This window comes from Hoplias malabaricus, chromosome 3 (genome assembly GCF_029633855.1).
Source record: "Hoplias malabaricus isolate fHopMal1 chromosome 3, fHopMal1.hap1, whole genome shotgun sequence".
NCBI classification, from domain to species: Eukaryota; Metazoa; Chordata; class Actinopteri; order Characiformes; family Erythrinidae; genus Hoplias; species Hoplias malabaricus.
This window is the reverse complement of record NC_089802.1, coordinates 14,462,357-14,482,389: the sequence shown is the minus strand read 5'-3', so window position 1 is coordinate 14,482,389 and position 20,033 is coordinate 14,462,357. Positions and strand designations below refer to the sequence as shown.

General features: G+C 40.7%; 1 protein-coding gene across 4 annotated transcripts in view; it reads left to right on the top strand.

Annotated features, from left to right (window-relative positions):
- Window positions 1-11,550, top strand: part of vti1a (vesicle transport through interaction with t-SNAREs 1A) — a 145,712-nt gene extending 134,162 nt beyond the window's left edge. For all 4 annotated transcript variants that reach the window (XM_066664581.1, XM_066664583.1, XM_066664580.1 and 1 more), the window contains one exon: window positions 8,711-11,550. In XM_066664581.1, coding sequence (XP_066520678.1) covers window positions 8,711-8,804 — 94 coding nt within the window. In that variant the 3' untranslated portion in view covers window positions 8,805-11,550. The remainder of the gene's footprint in view (window positions 1-8,710) is intronic.
- Window positions 11,551-20,033: the final 8,483 nt, after the last annotated feature.

Here is a 20,033-nt window from a genome sequence, read left to right as displayed (position 1 = left end):
TGGTGTTGTATTCTCAGTTAACCTGGAGCAACATGCACGGCTCCCTTTACCCATCCATTTTCATAGTGCATCACTCACACTCAGGCTCAGTTTTGGAACAGGTTTAGTCACTTTGGTGCATCACTGTGTACAAATGTCCTGAGATACTGTGAAATAATTGTGATGCATTTTAGTCATGCTTAAGTCTTGAAACCCAAATCTCACCTTATTTTATAAGCAACGGTCATTTGATAGAAATGTAAGAAGTGCATGTACACAGCAGAGAATTAAAAATACCTTTTTTGGAATATTTTATCTGAGTTATCTTAAATACTATTTATGTATAAGCTTTTCTAATGTTATGTTATTAAAAAAAAAATGGGCGGCAGTAGTTTGTGTGTGTCAGCCCGCGATGGACTGGCGCCCCCTCCAGGGCGTGTTCCCGCCTTGTGCCCAGTGATTCCGGGTTAGGTCGGGTAGAATGTTATTAAAATATCCTCCTAAATTTATATCATAGCAAAATAAACCTACCCATGACCAGGCTTAGTGGTCTTATGTGAGTTATTAGCCACAGTACACACCACTAATTTGCATACCAACATGCAAAAAAAAATTCAAATAAAACTTTAACAGAAACAACAATGATATTTGTAGCTGTGACCATCTTAGTTTATGGTCAGTATCAGAATCTCCATCTAATTCTGTAGATGGAACATATGAGCCTGAGATTTGTCATGCATTGGTGGGTTCCTCGAGAATTTATCCAGTCAGGTCCTTGAGAGGAGGATAGATCTCTCCAAACAGAGCAAAAGTCTCTGGCCTGATGAAGACTTGTTTGCGTACAGTTCGGCAGCATTCAACCTCGGCCCACATGCTGTGTACTCAGCAGGGCTCACTGACAAGTTCAGCAAAGAAAGAAGAAATTGTACAAGACTGTGTGTGCAAAGCTCTTGTTTGTGCCCAGAAAGCAGCTACGTTGCGGTTGTGTGAAAGCAGATCCAGGCTGGACACAGAATGGCTCAGTGAGTGGTTTGTTTTGTTCTGAAGTTTTCAGCACTGGGTGTAGGTAAAGCAGGATTAACACACCTAGGCTGACTGCTGCCACTGCATATTGCAGCCATAACATGGACTGTAGACATAATATTTACTGCTTTCTGATTGGCTGCAGAGAAACACAGGCCTACCCTCTCTGAAAGAGATACAGAGAGAGAGAGAGAGAGAGAATGCTAGCTCTTCAGGTGCAAATGCACTCTCTCCCTGCTTTTAACATCAGAGAGTGAGAGCGAGAGAGACAGAGTGGTGGGAGGAAAGTAGCATAGAGAAGGGCAAGAAAAGAGCATGGGCGGGGGAATATTGAAGGAGCAAGAGAGAAAAATCAAGAGACTGGCATAAGCAGAAAGAAGGAAAGAACAAGTGAGGGAGACTGGCAAAAGTAAAAAGAGAAAGAGAGAGAGAGAGAAAGAGAGTGCTAGTGTGTTGGCAGGCAGCCAGTGAGGGGAGTGATCTGTGGATATAGAAAAATAAGAGAAAAATCAGAATGCCACCCGGACATCACTCCGGGACAACACACTACAGCTGCCAGAATGTGCTGCAGGCAAAAGTTCTTGAACATTCCAGAAAGTGTTGCAAACAAGGTGTTTCTCCCTCTATTTTCACACTTGCTGCCTTTTCTTTTTCAACAGTCCCTCTTTCACCCCCACCTCCCACCCCCCTTACTACCAAACACCCCCAACCCTACAGCCCCCTTTTTCCTCCCTACCTCCTTCCTCCGGTAGGGGTCTAAATCCCGGTCTAGCCTGCTAGTCAGATTGTTAGCTGCATAATAAAAAATGCATGAGTGTGTAGAGCAGTGATCTTGGTCCTGTGTTTGTGTGTGTGTGTGTACAAGCATGAGGTTCATAAAGAGAACAACCAAACACGTAGACTGCTGCATGTCTTCAAGACATCATTTGCTTCTGTTTGCTCCTTTTTTTATTTTTATTTTGTGTATAAATTCTTTTTATGGTGACTGGCCCGTCAAAGGCTGTGTAGGAGGAGGCTTCTTCCCCCAAAAACCACTGCATTACTATATATTCTGTTTGAATAAATATATTTTTTTATTTTAGCCATGTGTGAAACTAGATCTGGTTTTTAGGTTTTATGTTTATCTTACTTCATAAACTCTAGGCTTATCTTTAGTAACTGGCCACACTATTAATTTTTTTGTGATCATATTTTTCCTTTTTATAATTTCATGCATACCTGATATAAATGTGTCATATTATTCTACAATATATATTTGACCAACTTCCCAATATTGTTTGCAGGTTAATGAATTAAAATGTATCTAAAAATATAAATGTATAAAATGTTATTTTGTATAACGTGGTGCATTTCATAAGAAAACAGCAGTCTGATTAGTTTTTCTCCTCAGCACATTAAACAATGTATATTTATTCTTGTAGCATATGTCTGTATGCTATGAAGCAAATATAAATACATTAAGGAGGTTATTGAAAATAAAATAACAGTAAATTCTATGATGAAATACAGCTGACATTCAAGATCAGTATTGTGAGGGAAAATGAAACGTGGAAGAAATCAAACCAATCAAATATTTATAAATGATGATGATATAAAGTTAAGAAATGTTACTGTGCAGTTTTTTGCTGTAAATATACACTGCTGTTTGAAGTCTCTCTATAATTGTTGTTTCATGGTCCAGGTGTGTTCTTGAAGTACTAATTTTATATGTCATAATACGTGTGATGTAATTTATCTGGATAATTATAACACATGTGTCATATGTGGGGAGCAGTAGCTCCTCGGTTAGCATTTGATTCCTTTCACTTAGCCCCAGAGTGCTACAGTTATGATAAGAGTTATGTAGCAGAGGCTAAAGCCAGCTCAACTTCCCTATAATCACACTAATAAACCTGGTTTAACTGGCCTTTTAAGACACAGCTAGGCCAAATGTTAGAGTGTGTGTGTGTGTGTGTGTGTCTGGTAAAGTATGCTCTGAAGGGCATAAGCACTGTTTCTCCTTGGGGAATTACATGGTGTCAAGTGCTTTTAAGTAAATAACATGCAATTAAAGGGCACATTTTAAACGTTACCCCTGGCAGTCTGTAGTGAGTGGATGTGTGTATGAGTCTGTGTGACTGGGTTTGTGTGTCCATTAAGCTTCAATGGTTGAAACAGTGCTTCTACTCCGGTTTGTAGGACCACCAGTAACCTTGGAAGTAGTGGACTGGAGTTTGATTCTGGTCTGAATTTTTACAGTCTGAGACTGTTATTATCCAAACCCAACATTACATTTTGAAAACCAGACCTGTGAGCAACAAAATTCTGGCCGAACACAATTTGAACCACAACACTGAATTCAAAACTGACCCAAGCTCCCAAAATGTATTAAAAAATGGAACCACATCTCCTAGTTTTAGTCCAAAACTTGTAAGAACTTAAGAGTCTGTGGATAACCGACATGAAATGCATCAATTTCGTGTCTGAAACTAATCTGAGCTCAATCTGCCTGAAACGGCTCTGAAACACATCAAACATCTGATGCTTCTACGATAGTGCTAGTCTTATTGTGATGTGGTATCAAGAAAAGTATTAGTATATTAGATATTAGATAAAATAAATGTCCTCTGAGATACGAATGTGTTCCTCAAGCAGTACCTCACGTCCCAACACAATCAAACCCAGTCAGAGCTGTCAGGAACCTCCAGGTTTGGACAAATATTTCAAGCTGTAGAAGTGAAGAGCATACATATCCAGCAGTCACCTGTTATTTGATTATGTCAGACACTAGCACGCCTTCACATTTACCAATCAAGGCTACAGTAACAACAGGCTCTGTCTGTGTGGCTCCGTGAGAAGTTGAAAGCAAACCTTTTCGTCTTCCTTGTTTTTCATGGCGTTTACTGCACAAGCGTGTGTTCTAGAAGCGTCTGTGGCTAAGGCTGTGTAAAGTCTTCTTTGACACGGCCGTGTATACAGAGCAGCTGATAAAACATTTATCTTTCTTAGTTTGTGATCACACACTCAAAAGCAGCAGCAGTTCCGGCCCCCCAACTTTTTACAGAACACACAGAGCACGATGTCCATCAGTCAAACCATTAGTGAACACATTGATCGTGCAGGCAGTACGTCTGTCTGTCTGTCTCTCTCTTTCTCTCTCTCTGTCTATATCTATCTATCTACCTCTTTCACTCTTTCTCCTCTTTCCCACCTTTCCCTTTTCTCCCTTTTGCTCAAGAGCTGTGGAGTCCCTGCTTGAGGAAAATACAGAGAGGGTCAGACAGCGATTGATTTTTGTTTTATAGGCCTAGACTAGAAAAAGCTGTGTTCATGGCCTTTTTCAGAGCATATATATATATATGTGTGTGTGTGTGTGTGTGTGTGTGTGTGTTTCAAAGCATGGTAGGTATATAGTTTGTGCCCAGTAGGCTGTTGGGGGCAGGGGTGTTATTGGTGAATGAATGGTTTTGGCTTGGGGGAGACCCCCCCACCCCACCCCTCCACTGTAGAGGTGTATCACTGTCCTCATTAGAGCTGCTAATAAGTAGAACTGAGAGAGCGAGCAAGGGAAAGAGAGAGATGGAGAGAGAGAGAGAAAGAGAGAGAGGGAGAGAGGGGAAAAAAAGATTTTAAATTTTAATAACACAAGTACGATTTTGTAAATCTTTCCTGACAGAAAAGTCCTCATTATTTTCATCTGTCTCCAAGGAAGCTCTCCTCCACCTCCTCCCCTGATAAACGGACCTTTCCTTCTCTCTCTCTCTCTCTCTCTCTCTCTCTCTCGTCTGGCCTCACTCTCTCTGCTTTTTGAGGTTAGGGCAATGTTCTTAACCCATTGACTCAGTATAATTTTGGCTGCTTCTTTTGGAAGGAGTTATTTTGGCGAGAGCGGCACTGACACACTTGTCTGCGATTGCGGTTCACTGTGCCTGGCTCCATGTAGGACGTGTAACGTACCTCCTCATGCTCAGTGAAAGTATGTGTGTGTGCATGTGTATGCTCATGTGTGCTGGTCTATGCGTGTGTGTGTGTGTGTGTGTGAGGAGTGTGTAAGGCTCCCCCTGAGCTGTGAGCTGTGACAGCACAAGCAGTTTCCCCCCCAACCCTCTGTCATGTGTCAGACGGAGAGGATGGATGCGGTTTGATGGCTTCTGCTTGTGCTCTGTTCTTTTTTGGCCATGGCTCAACACAGGATAGAGCCTCCATCAGACCCCAGACACCGCCAGGCCTTTCCAGAGTCTCCATCTCACCCTCTACCTCTGGCTCTCAAATATTCAGTATGGGGTGTGATCTCTAACCTCACAATTCTGTCCAATTGTTATTTGTTAGAGAATTCTTTAGACGTCTAGTCACAAGGGATAGGTATCAGATCTCAGCACTTCTGTGGTATGGAGTCAACACTTCCAAATATAGAAAAGTTCTGTCATTCAATACCAAATATCAGTGCCAAAGTAACGTCTTTGGATGAAGTCTGTATGTGTGTTATATTCATGAGGCATGTTATTAATGTCAGCGTTTTTGATTCATTTGCAAATACCGATTTGTGCAAGTCATTCTCATTTATATTTTATATAAATAAATTCAGCAAAATATATTTGAAATTTAGGTTTGTTTATAGAGAAATGTATAGTTTTTCAACACCCAGTCTATTGTAGCGTTTATCATGGAATTTATTATTTTTTTAATTATTAAAATTGTTATTCTTTAGAAAATCATTTTATAAATACATTCTAATCAGAGCTTTATTTGTTTGCTTTTTCAAAAACACACTGTACTGGACAAATATGTGTGGAACTGTATGAGAACAACAGTATGAGAACATATTTAACTGTGAATTATCAAAAATCAGTCCGTTTGAATGTCTGTGTTTAGATCAACACATTGTTTGCACCTCTTCTGTTATTCAGACTGCACTAAAGGTCCAGCTTTAGATGTGGATAGCCACGTCCACGGTAGTAGCACGACTCAAAGCCACTGACACATGGCCATAATGGACAGAATGACTATGTATATATGTACATGAAACCAAAGTGCTCTTCTGCTCTCCGTAAATAGCTGGGCTCTCCACCAGAGTTGTGAGCGAGTGTGCTGTGCTCCGTGCCGGCTGAGATGTTAAACAGTTAAAGAGAGGGGAAACGTGGCTGGAGTGAGTGATGAGTGGCCCCTGAGCGCCTGGGGCCTCTCCTCCCCCTTTCAGTGCCCTGTCACACAAACCCCACCAAAACCATATTCATCTACATTACTGCTGGCAGCCCCTACAGCTCCACCGCTCAGCCACTACTACTACCACTCCCACAGATGGCCACGTGGAGAGGGAGGAAAGCATACACACACACCCCTCTCCTTTTCACTCCTTTGATGCTGTACACCGCACAGTCTAATCTTCACAGCTCCTACATACATAATATAGACGTTAATATTATACACTCCTCACCAGAAAAATAGTTTGGAGATTTTATTTGAATGCTTTAAATGTTTTGGGATGTAATCACTACTTATAGAAAAACTAGGAATTCTATATGTTAATTTATAGGCTTCTCCGTGCTGTACAGTACAATACATCAATACAGAACATTTCCAGTTAAATATTCATAAATCATCTGTAACTCGCGTTTATCAGTAGTAACTAATTTAAACCCATGACCTCCCCCTGCTCTCCATTCCAGCATCAGGCACCAGCGGCCTTCTTAACATAACATCCTCCCTGGCCTCTGCACTGGACTACTTTTTTGTCTGTGTGTGTTGTGTGTAAATAATGAATGTTTGTTAAAGAGACATGGGGGAGATCTGACCTTGCTAAACAAGTCCTGATTAATGTCCTCTTCTATGCACATGTCTGGGATTATTCAGCTCTTGCCACCAATCACAGTGCTTTAAAAAGCCTGCAATAGCCTGCCCTTAAAGTGAATGCATTCTCTGTAACCTTCCGCTGTTGTGCCCATACACTCCTATGTATTATAACTCATTCATTAACACTCCTATAGTTGTAGCTCACTTATATATTTTGTGGCCCTGGGCTGTGGAGTCTAGCAACAATGATCTGGACAGTTCTTTATCAACTGGCCTGAGATCTGCTGCAGTTATGGAGCTCAGTATATTTCTCATATGATAATTTAATATGTACGCAGAGGATGATTGTTTGTTGCACATGTAGAGAGCATCTCAGGAGTACAAACATGTACAGGTAGCTGTTTCATCTTATCGCATCTTAAACCTGTGATGTTAAGGTTTCTCAGTTTTATCAGTATCATCAGTTCCAATGAAAGAGCAGTATTTATAAGTTGCCAGTATATTAAACGAAAATGAATTTTTCTTCTATTATGGGGAGAATTGTACATTTAAAACACTTTATACAGGTATAAACTTAAAGGGACCATTTGACAATAATTTCTATGAATTTATGTTGTGCTTGTGATATTCAGAACAAAACACCGTCTTGACCAAAGTATCTACAGTGCACCAACTCACGAAAATGAAATAATTGAAACACATAAAAGCAAAGAATTAGGAGGAAAATTTAAGGTGTAGCATTTTGAGAAATGTTTTACTTGAGGAATGAAAATTGTAATGGATTGTTCGTAGTCAAAATCCAGTTATCAGTGACCACACGTTCTAATCAGTCAAGCCCTAATAAAGACGACCTATTCACTAATCCTTAGACAAAGGCATTGTGGGTGTTATTAGTAAATACAGTTGCAGAAGTGCAGTAGAGGTTGTGACTGTGCGTTGGGGTGTGTACGTGTGCATGTGTGCGGGGCAGGACGGGGTGCTGGTCGGCTGCAGTGGTGATGAATGGGGAGGGTGCAGGTTATTCATCTCCTGTTTGGTGCAGTGGACACTGGCCCTGTTCTCTCCACATGTCAGCACATGGGATAATTCTGTCATTTATCAGGAGTGACGGGGGCACGAGCCGCCACCAGAGACCCACCCTGGGGTCCCGACTGTTTGTCCCCCACTCCCCGCCCCAAGCGCCACACCACCTTTTTCTTATATCAGTCTTTTTTAAAGTTGGACTAGTTGACAGCAGGGAATTTGAATTTAGTTTTTTTCTCTCTCTTCAGTAATTTCACATTCTTTTATTATATTCGAAAACATGCTGCAGATGCTAGAAAAACTTTGAACTGACTTATGGGGGTCAGGGCAGTTTCTGAATTTTCTGAATATTTGAGTGCCCTCTGAAGTGATGCAAGTCATAATGATATCTGCCTTTTATTTCAAGTAGAAGAGCCCTGCTGAGCAGTCTGCTGTCCATGCTTGTCTTAATATTTTGTATGCAAGAATGGAAAAAAATCTTATATAAAATAATAACAATGAGGAAAAAGACATTGCTAAACAGCAATGAACACAGAGATTTCTCTCCAGATTTCTCTCCTTAGCAGGTCATCATAAAATGGGATTTGATTTGTTTGTTTGTTTGTTTGTTTGTTTGTGTTAGAGTCATTTTACATTTTAGGTTTCATTGTGGATTGAGAGTCCTGAGACAATTGTATAAGTTCCTACAAATCTTCTGTGTATGTTTTTGTGTTTTACTGAAAGATTAAAGGCTAATATATGGAAATTGAACCAAGATAAATAGCTATAAGCTTAATATACAGGCATCATACACTTTATCATAATCATAGCATTAATTGTGCTGGTTGCATTGCATGTCAGCAGTGACAATGTTTAATTGAAGAATGCTTGTGTTTGCATTAAAATGTTCTCTCTGTTTGTCTCTGTGTGTACGCAGGATCATTCAGAATCGGATCCTGGTCTTCATCCTGGGCGCCATCATCCTCCTCACCATCGTCCTGGCCATCTATTTCAATCTGCGAGGGCACTGATCTCTGCTGACTGGTCCTGTGTGTGTGTGCGCGTGTGTGATTAATAGCGACAAAAGCGGGCTGGAGTAATTAGGACAAATTGTTCACATGAATCATTCCTGGTGGGCAGTGACAGGTGATCTCCTCTGCTCTCTCTCCCTTCCAGAGCAGAGCTAAACCTGGGTATGCTCTCTACCCCATTTATGTTTATACTACTAGAACTTTTACCCTTCCAGCCTCTTTTGCATGGCATTTCCCTATAGACTGACCGTTTTTAGATGTCTGAACATCAAGACTTGTGTGGTGGAAGTAACACCAAAAACGGCGTGTCTGTCGTTGTTGAGACCTGTTGTTTTATCATAGGATTATTTTTCCTTTAATTCATAATTATGTTCAGATTCCATCTTTATACACGTGTGTTTGTGTGTGTGCGCTTGTCTGTGAGAGTAGTCTCCTGGGTGTGTGACGTGTGCAGAAGGGGCCTTGGTCAGGCCCCCAGTGCAGCAGCACTTAGCACACGGTGCAGAATCACACACTACACACAGCCCAAAGGTCAATGCCTTTAGCAGCAGACACACATACGCCTCTCAGTTGCGCTTCATCCAGGATTAGTAGCTTCTCACGCTGTTCCTCTAAGGTCAATAAAGGCCTCATATGTGTTCGGGCTAAGCAGCAGGACCACTTCCAAACCTGTGGCCACTCATAGCTTTACTAATGATGTATGGAATAAACATTCGATAGCATGCACACACAGACTACTAATGTGAACGGTTATCTGTATTTATTTCATCTAGGTGGTTATTGTATTGATGTGTTTTCCCTCTTTCAGTGAATTTGACATTGATTTTAGTGATACTGATGACTGTATTAATTTTCTGTAATATAAAAAACCTCACCATACATCATTGGCAGTTTGGATTTTTATTTTCGATTTCTGTTTTTCGGACCAACTCAGAAATGACCTTCTGGATCAATGAAGTCTTATCTGAAATGATGAATGATGAAAGAGATGATTAATATTTGGTTACATTTTATCTCAGTGTTACATACACGGGGGCATCAGAATACATGCATGAGCACCGACGAATACACTAATGAACCAATACGTGTACGAATACGAATATTTTTAGCATATTTAAGTACATATGATATATTGACTAAACTAAAGAGATCAACATTTGTATCATTTAGAACAGTTTTGCGGAGTTTTTATGCTAAAATACTGGAATTTTTGGAGAAAAACAAACAAGCACTGATTTTGAATTGAGCAACATATAAATTAAAGTTGGAGTACATCATTTTGTAAATGTCAAGAAATGCGTGCTAGTTTCTTAAAATGTCCAACGAAAAAATATCAAGGCTTTCATAATGTGTTTCATAAAACTTATAAAACACTTATAAAGTCTTGCAAATACTGGCTTAAGTTTTTTAATACATTTTCACGTACCATGTTATACATGTTATTCAATGATTCTATTGTGACGTTTTTAAAGACACAGCCTTCAGATAAAATGTTTCCTAATATTAAGTCACCTGTAAATGTATTAGCCAACAAAATGATGGTAAACAACCTTTTTATTCAATGTATTTGTTTAGTTTGATTGCTTTCGTAAAGTTTGTGCACGTGGTGTGCATTTGTTTACGCTATGTTCTGTATGTTCAGGATATGGTGCAGGCTCAGCAACCAGAGGTGCTGCGGTTTTACGTAGGTCATATATACTACACATACACTGTTCACATTTATAAGACTCACACACAGTGCACACCTTTTCATATTGTATTCATTATTCCTGCAAGGCTGTCTCTCTCTCTCTCTCACTCTCACTCTCTCTCCCACACATGCACACATTCTCTCCTCTGGCTGAGGGCCTGATGGACAGACAGACAGACAGAGGGCATTTGGTATTCTGTTTCAGGCCGGGTGGATTGTCTTATTTTGGAAGCAGCGTGGTGGGGGGCTTTCTCTGCCTCCGCTTCACAGTTCTGGCTTCAAAGCGCCAAATTAATGGCCAACAAAATAGTGCGTCTCTGTCCGTCCCATGTGGGGCCAACCCGTCGAGAGTTATCATTAAGTTGAGGAATAAATGAACGGGAAAAAAAAGAGAGAGGAGGATGAGGAGGGGCGAAATCCTGCCAGTTTGACAAACCTCATCAGATAATGACCTGGGTGATTGAGTTTTTTCAATCAAGATGGGACTATGCCTCTGCACCTTCTCTGTTTGTGATCACCTTGCCACTGGTTTGGCCCTTTAAATTCTCCCTGCAAAACTCCCCTATGAATAAAAGTCTATGAATATGTGTGCGTATGTATAGGAGAATGCTTAGCTCCCATACCTATGTGTGTACCACTGCTGCTCCTGAATGTATTTTGCCAGCTATGTATGTGTGCCGACTCTGTCGGTGTGTGTCTTGCTAACTCTGTGTGTGCGCTCATTTCGCTGACTGTGTGTGTGTCTTTGTGTTTCTCTCTCTCTCTCTCGCACACACACACTCTCTCTCTCTCTCTCCCTCTCTCTCGCACGCGCGCGCAGCCTGTCAGATCCTTTCAGTAGTGTGTGGCTGGTGGAAGGCAGCGTGGCTGCGGCTCTATTTGAAGTTGTAATGGTGTCAAAAAGTCAGAACTGACTGACAGCCGTCAGTCCCACTGGGGCTCATTAAATCATAACAACTTGACAAGGAAATAATTGAGCACTGGCGACAAGTTGGGCCCCGTTTAGATGTTTTTATTTTCTTTCATTATTAGTCCTGGCTATTATGTTCATTAAGAAATTGCATTAAACAACTGTTGGGGGGGGGGGGGGGGCTAATGATTTGTTTATATCCCCTATTTTATTATTTAAACATTAGCCTTGTCATGTGATACCTTGGCAGGCTGGCGGTATCATCTGCTGCATCTATCCCCCCCCCCTTCACCTTTCTCTCTCTCTCTCTCTCTCTCTCTCTCTCTCTCTCTCTGTTTCTCTCTTTCTCACTCTTTTTTCTTTTTACCATCCCTCTCTTTTTTCCCTGCCTCCTCTCTACCGCTCATCTCTCCCTCCCTCCTTCCCTTTTGCTCTCTCTCTCTCTCTCTCTCTCTCTGCCTCTTTAAGCAGCAGGGCCTTTGGAATATGAAATAGATTATTCATTAGCCCTCCTCTCTATGCCTGATTTGGTTGCGTGTTGTGTCTTCTATGGAAGAAGGATGAAAACATGTCACAAATAGGTTATATCTTATTCCAAGGGGCCACAATAACTGCAGGTACAGAGCAACTTTAATTTTTCATCGAATTTGACGTTAGCCACCGTAGTGACTTCAGCTTGCAGGGCCCCTCAGCCCGCCCAGAGAGGGACACTGATTAGCCGCTACTGCCACACAGCCTAGAAGTAAGATGGACGCCTACAGTTGAGCTGTGATCACGGTGGGCACCCACACTTCTTTGTCCACAGCTGTCCACAGTGAGATGTATCACAGTGAGCTTTTTTTATTTACCAGAACATTGAAGCACACACCTGGACAAATTACAGAACTTTACATTGTTAATGATGACACACAGAACATTAGAAAGGTTTTTTATTTATACATTATCCATTTACGTTTTAAAGCACCCCTTCTGACCTGCATCATATCAGTGCTGTAGAACACGTCTGTGGTACTGATTTTACCAAGTGTATTTGTGCGTGTGTGTTGGCTACTGCTATCAGATGATGTTAGTAAATGGATAAACACTCCCAACAGTGTGAACGCAATGGGTGGTCCATGTTTCATCTATAGAGCAATCTCGCTCATGTCGCTCTGCCTATACGAAATATGTCCACATCCCCATACTCATGATGACATAGCTCAGAAAGTGCCAGTGAAAACAGCCCTGTGTGTGTGTGGTGTGTGTGTTTTTGTGTGTTAGGACTCCTGTGGTGAGCAGAAGCATAGATGTCTTCTCTTTACAAGCACAGTGTAGAATGGCCTTTTTATTACTTCCTATCCAAACTGTTGTGTATAATTGTGTACAAATGCACAGGACACGGGTGGGCGGTATGACTAAATATTAGGGATGTGTAAAGTATGGGCTGATGTCAATATCTGATATTATCGGTTTACAGATTTCCCATTTCCAGTGCATATAAATGAAATGTAGAGATTGGGACTAAATTTCAGTGTCATAAATATGTTCTGCTGTTCCAGAGTGCAATGAATATATCCTCAAATGTTGACATGAAATATCATATACTAATGTGAAGCAGCTTATGAACCTGTTTTATAACACAACTCCTGTTAAGCAGACTGTGTTTTGGATTATTTGCCAATTCCAATATAATTCCTGAAGGATTCCTGAGGAATGATGTTCCACAATACACGATATGCATGAGATTGGGTTTTGAAAAGTCGGAATAGCAGAGAAAATCCTCAAAGTGTATTAATGCTCTCAAAGCTAAATTCAAAATGTCATATGCTGTAATGTAATTAATCATGTTACAAAGGCCTAATTATGCACATCTTATGTAAAATGCAGCTGATCTTTACTATTTAAGTCCTAGCAATGTCTATGATATACTCAGAAATGCATATTGAGCCTAATTTGTCATAATGCAATAAGATATTGTCATGTACCCCTAATCTGATGGTGTCCTAATTGTTTGCTGAAGGCTGAATGGGGTCAACATGGAATCGATAAGGTTTTCTCCTGGTGGGTCCCTCCCATAGTAAATGTCTATCAGTTAGAGCCGTGGATCTGACATTGTGTTTGCTGTGATCACGTGCCTGATGTGATTTTGTGCGTGTGCGCGCTGGCATCTGGCCACAGGCGTCCTACTGATCAGATCCATCCTTCTCTATTAGTGGGACTACTGTTCTGATTCTTTCTTTGCTTTGGTTTGTCAGTGACTTGTATGGATTGTGATCTGTGTAGATGTGCTGAGTGCTTGTCTGGTTGTAACACAGTCATTAAAATCAGTATTGCATTTCAACACCAGCGCGTGGTTTTTCGCCGTTCATTAGGCCTGCCGTTTAGCTGTATTGTGTCATGTCAAGCGTGCTTCTCCGTGTTGTGCCTTTTGAACTCGTATTGCAGGTTGGCGCTTCGAAAGGAGACGGATCGGGAGGAAAGAGCACAAACACTGTGCCGTTTATGCTTTTTAACCTGCAGCTACAACCGCAGTCAAACACCAGCCGTGCGCTTTTCACTCACTCCCTTTGTCTCCTGTACCCCACTGCGCTGCTGGAGTGTGTGTGTGTGAGTGTGTAGGCACTCCACTGCTACACAGTGAACAAAAAGAGGCAAGACTGACCCATATCTCACACTCTAAACACACTCTTCATTTCCAGGCGCTCTTTGCCCTTCTACCTCACTGACCTACTCTGCCCTCTGTGTTATTCTACTGTAGCACTCTTCCCTGCTCTCAGAACTGTAGAGCTGCAGGTCATCACTGTCCTAACAACACATAATAACACTAACAATATCTCCCAAATGATAACTTTAGTGGAGAAAGTAAAAGCTTTCTGAACATACAGTTATCAGAAGATTCATATGCAAATAAATGGGAAAAACTGAAATATCAAAAATAATAATAAAAAATTTAAATATATTATGATAATCTATTTTTAAAAATGTTGAAACTTTCATATTTGACAGCTACAAGAAAAACAAGTGTTCCTGTCCTTTCTTTGGTCTGAAAAGATGTGCAGCTCTCAAGCCTTTATTAAATATAAAAAAGAAAATAGTCTAAAAAAATCAAAACAAAGAAGCTGCTGGTATCACCCTTGGCCCTGGACTTTATCATCACTGAAAGTGCAACCAGCTTCTAGAACAGAACTTGCAGGTCTAGAAAAACATCCCTGTAGAATGTGCTAATGTCCCGAAATAAAGGAAAGCTATAATCAAGGCAGAGGTCACACTAAATACTTTAAACCGTATGTGTTTAGATGTGACAGCTCGGTACAAAGCATCTGTTCATACACAATGTGTCTGTGGTATGGGGCATTTTTTATACGACTTACAGACTTGCAGGTCCATCTGGGCAGTACTGAGGGAGGCTGGAGTTGGGGGAGTGAAGAAGAGGTGCACTGATCAATCAGCTCAGGTGATAAACACCTTGGCCTGACTGTTGAGATATATGGCATAATTTACTTTGCATATGGTGTCTTACCAGACAAGATTCTAAATTTCCAACTGGGAGGCATCAGTGGAAAATCGCTGCCTTCAAAAGGCAGCCTGCCATTCATGTTCCCCGTAGCAGGAGATCTGAGCGCTCGGTGATAACCCGCGACATCTCTCTGGAAAACGGGAGTCAATCAGCTTTGATGGAGCACATCCTCCATGACAGGCTACTGAAGAGCGCGCTAATGAACTGGGGGGGCTTCGCTTAGCACGTCCTCATGGAAATGGGGCCTGGGAGCAGAGAAGGGGGAGGGCACTGGATTGTGAGTATGTCTTATGCATGATGGTCCTCCATAAACAACAGGCTGTGTGAAAACCTCCAACACCAAGTGTGTGTGTGTGTGTGTGTTTCATTGTCTCACGCCATGCCTGGAAAAGGGCACATCACTAGCTCCCTCCTTGATTTTCCCCCCACCTCTATCTTCCAGTCACCCTCTGCGATACCTCCTCCTTAGATGAGGGACTAGATTAAATATTCATGATCATACATCCAATGGCAGCATTGGTGTGGCGTTCATTCTCCCAGGGCAGGAAGTGGAGGTGTGCGGAGATGGAGGAAGGACGGGGGTGTCCCTGCAGGTTGGCACACGGGGTCAATTGGCTGGTTCAATTGAATGGATGGTTCAAAGGTTACAAAATCCATATGATGTCCTACTTTTCTTCTTTGGCAATGCGTCCCTATTATGAAAGGCACACACTGGTCGTCGAATTAAAAAAAAATTAATTAAAAAAAACAAGAGTGAGGTTAGTTTTACAGAATAAAGAAACAGTTTGGGCTTCACTGGCTTCTTAGTTTTGTTGTTTCTGCAAAACACATCATCCTGACCTACACACACACACACACACACACACACTCATCTAGAGCTTCCACAGCTTGCGCTCACAAGTTTATATTTTAAAGATGGCACTGGCCGAGTGTTCTGAGAGAGATGTATGATATTGGCAACAAAATTCACAACTTTTGTTCATTTCAAGGATTGTTGAAGGCCCAGGTGAATTGAGAGAAGGTATTGATTTTCCTTTTCCCATGCAGTGACTCTGGGATTACCGATTTTCTCATTTATTTTTAAAGACAACTCGTGAGGGTTTTTTTCCTCCCCTTTTTCTCCTTTCACTACGGATTCCTTTCTTTTCTGTTTCTAACAGCAATTGTACCCAATTCTCCTTGTATCAGAAACCCTCCTTGACCCTGAAAATTGTAATTCTGCTGTAGATCACAGCTGCTGAATATTAGCTTTTTTTCAAAAGCAGTTAAATAAAATATGTTCAAATCGCTGCGTCCCAAAGGAGAGGGCAGCAATTCTAATCAGGGAAGTGAGGAAGGAGGAGTTTCCCTGCATTGAGAGAACATGGATCCTCTGGAACACCTGCTCCAAGCTTACAGCTCAGAAGAGGAGGGGAAACTACCCCTCCGTCTTACTGGGATACGCTGAAGTCAGAAGGAAGAAACAGAGAAAAGAAGATAAATAATAGTTGGAAAGACGATAGCGCTCTTAATGGGACAAAGTACTAATTGGTTTGGTAATGATAGTGCCATTGAGTTTTCAGCCATCACTGATCTTCTAAAATCCCAAATGTAAGCCTCAGCTAAAAGAGACAAAGACCCCTTTAAACAAGATAAATGAAATAACTTAAAGGGGCCTAATTAAGTCTCAAGACAAATGGGAAAAAAAGAAACTCATTGCTTCATTATGTTCAGTTTAGTTTTTAAAGGAATTCTCCAAATTTTCCCAAAAAAAGATTTTTTTAATAGTTTTGAGATTAGTTCATTTTTTGGATATTTGGTTTTGTTTGGCATTTAGAAGTGAGAATTTTTAATAGAGCAGTTTGATGTAATATTAAAACATGTTATATATTAAAATGTACCATTTATGTCCCAGTCCCCAGTAAGGAACAAAAGTGCCTTAAAGTGAACTTTGACATGGCAATTAATAAGAGGCTCAAAATATGTGTCAGTCAACCATACCATTATAGCCACCTAACATTTTCTAAACTGGTACAAGTGGATCAGACACAGCAGTGCTGCTGGAGGTTTTAAACACTGCCAACCACTGACCAGAGACTGTAACTCATTTGTTTCCTCGCAGTTTGTCCCTGGACGCTGTTGGCTGGATGTTCGCGGTTTGTGGGCTTAGTCCAGCAGTGACACTGAGGGGTTTAAAAAGTCCAGCAGAACTGTTGTGTCTGATCCACCCTTAATAGCACAACACACACTAACACACCACCACCTCATCAGTGTCCCTGCAGTGCTGAGAAGGATCCACAAGCCACATAGTACTGGCACTGTGATGGTCCTTTAGGGGTTCTTTAAAAAATCTGTAATTGTAGAATTACAGAGGGCAGTAATCTTGTAAGAAGAGCTGATAAAATAGAAAATGGAAGTGACTTTAATGTTATTTCTGATTGGTATATGATATTATATTTCATACAGATGTGGAGAGCGCATACAATACCCAACAAATGGTGTGTAAATGCTTCATTGTTACTATCTACTTAATAAGTTTAGCTTGGATGTTTTTATGAATTATATTCAGCCTTTTATTTAACTTAATTTTACTTCCACCGCTGCTGTTCAAATTTGTCACTTGTGCATTATTTGGCTTTCACACTCTAAAATAACAATGATGGTGTATGTAATGTCATGAATGATTTATTTCTGCTTATTTCCATATGAGATTTTTTTTGTGGGGGGGGGGGGGGGTGATGGTGATGAGTGGGGGTGTTCTGGCCCCCCTGTGGCCAAGCTGCAGCGATGAAAGACTGGCAGGAAACAGCGCCTCTCATCCAGCGGGGCAAACAAGAGCACAGAGGAGGTGAAAGCACTTGGCACTTATGAAGATTTCCTTCCAACCCCAATTACCACAGATTCACACTCCACACAGGCTCGGGGAAGACATCCAAATTAAAAAGGGAATAAACAGAAGGGTTAAAGGAGAATGTGTGAACAGTGCTGTTTCCCCTTGTGATTAGCTTTCTCTCCTGAGCCTCCATTTAACTTGTGTTCAGACCGTTGTCCTGAGCCATGCCAAAGCAACTTATTTTTCCCCTTAAAAATCACTGAGTGTTTTCATACTGTTTAAAATGATATTTTAGCTTTTTCTGCTGAAATGTGTGCATCTAAAATAAGATAAGGCTGAAGAAATACCGTAGGCTTGCAGAGGGCATAAAATGTGACAGCAAATTGCTTTCAGAAATGCAGCGATGAAATATTCTCCAACAGTGTGCTGTTATTTCCATCTTTTTGCAAAAACTGATAAGGAAAAGAATGCATGTCATTTTCTAACTCACCTGTTAGTTTCTGCCCCACACTCATTTAAATACTGTGTTAGTGATGTGGTTCTGTATATCATTGCTTTCCAGGTGAGCAGGTAAACTCCAGCTCCTCTGCTCAGGAACACAGGCAGCTGAAGGAAATATAAAAGGAATGCTAGCCATCATGCTAATAGGTAAATAGTTATTTAAAGCTAAACGTTTTGGGGACTACATTAATATTTTCATTCATAATTCAAGAGGTAACCTGAGGAAGCAGTGTCAATAAACTGCTTTTTATGCTTGTCACAGAAGACCATTTTGAACTCAAAACTAGAGAGGACCATTTTGCATTTTGTATGTTTATGGATGTTTGCAGGTGATGTATATTCTCTGTCACATGGGAAGCAATCTCAGTGGCCTGATAATTATAACAAAAGAGTCTAGATTTAAACGTGAATGTTTAATGTTTAGTATGAATCAAGTATTGATTGTGGGTCACAGAGTGTCCAAAGCTCTGCACAATCCTACACCTCTTACCTCATCCATGTGGGGACACTGCCATTATCTATTGAAACACACCAATACTTCCTTCAACTGCAGAATACCCTAATCATATAATTGATGTCAAATACTGGGGCACTGCAAGGAGTCAATAACAGCAAAATGCAAGGATGTGCAAGTCATTTAAACCCTATATTCTATAGAAAGTAGCACAAAGACACGAGGAAGTATATTCCTTTTTATAAACATATTTGCCCATTTTTAATGCCAGCAACACATGCCAAAAAATGTTGAGACGTTTACCACCGTGCTGCTGTGTCACGTAACGTAAACATTTGAGAACCGAGGAAACAAATTGCTGTAGTTTTGAAACTGAGACATTTCCCACTCTTGCTTGTTATAAGATTTCAGCTCCTCAAAAGCTTGAGGTCTACATTCTGCCGTTGTTTTGTTTCATAATGCACTATTGTTTTCAATGCGTGACAGGTCTGGACTTGTTTAGCACCTAGTCTCTTACTTAGGAGGACTGTTGATGTAATCCATGCTGAACATGGACTGGTCTTATCACATGAAAATGATAAAATGTACTACAGCCATTCATGAAAATGACATCAGTTGTCAGCCATTTTGAAGAGCACTTTTATCTAAAAGCCATTTGAAAGCATGTCATATTTACAATCCCCAAACTCGTAAATATGAACTTCAGAGGAAGACTTGAAGGCAACATTATTATCCTTTGTTCCTGGTTCACCTGAATTCACTCAAGCTGCTGCACACTTCTTTTCTCCTGTGTGTTACATGCCCTTGTTTAAATAAATATTTAAGTGAGTTAATTTATTTGACCACTGTCTCAACAGAAGGTGTCACGAACGTCTCAAATCAGTGAAAGTAAAGTGCTAACTGAATCCTAGTGTTCTTGTATCCAGAGTATGTTTATGTTCTGTTGTGATTAGCAGTTGTGGTTTGCTGTGTTATTTAACTCAATTTTAAATGGATCATACACAGAGCAACAGACTGACCAATAGTCCCTCATTTAAAAAAAGTACATTTACTGAAAACTGCCAAAACCTGTTAATAAGATAATGATTACTTACAAAACACTTATGTTTGTATTACAAATAATGTTGATATTCTCACAAGGCTTGTCCCTATTACCTTAAGTCCCCAATTAAAATCCATAAATAAATAAGCTTTCCCTATTTCTTTCTAACTTTTTATTTTTTGGCCTCTCTCTCTCTCTCTCTCTCTCTCTCTCTCTCACGCTGGTGTAGAGGAGGAGTTCTCAGGACTGAACATTTTGCAGCTGACCCGTTGTGTAATAACGTTGTGTTTGAAACCAGACTGAAATACCAGGTCCTGCTTCTTT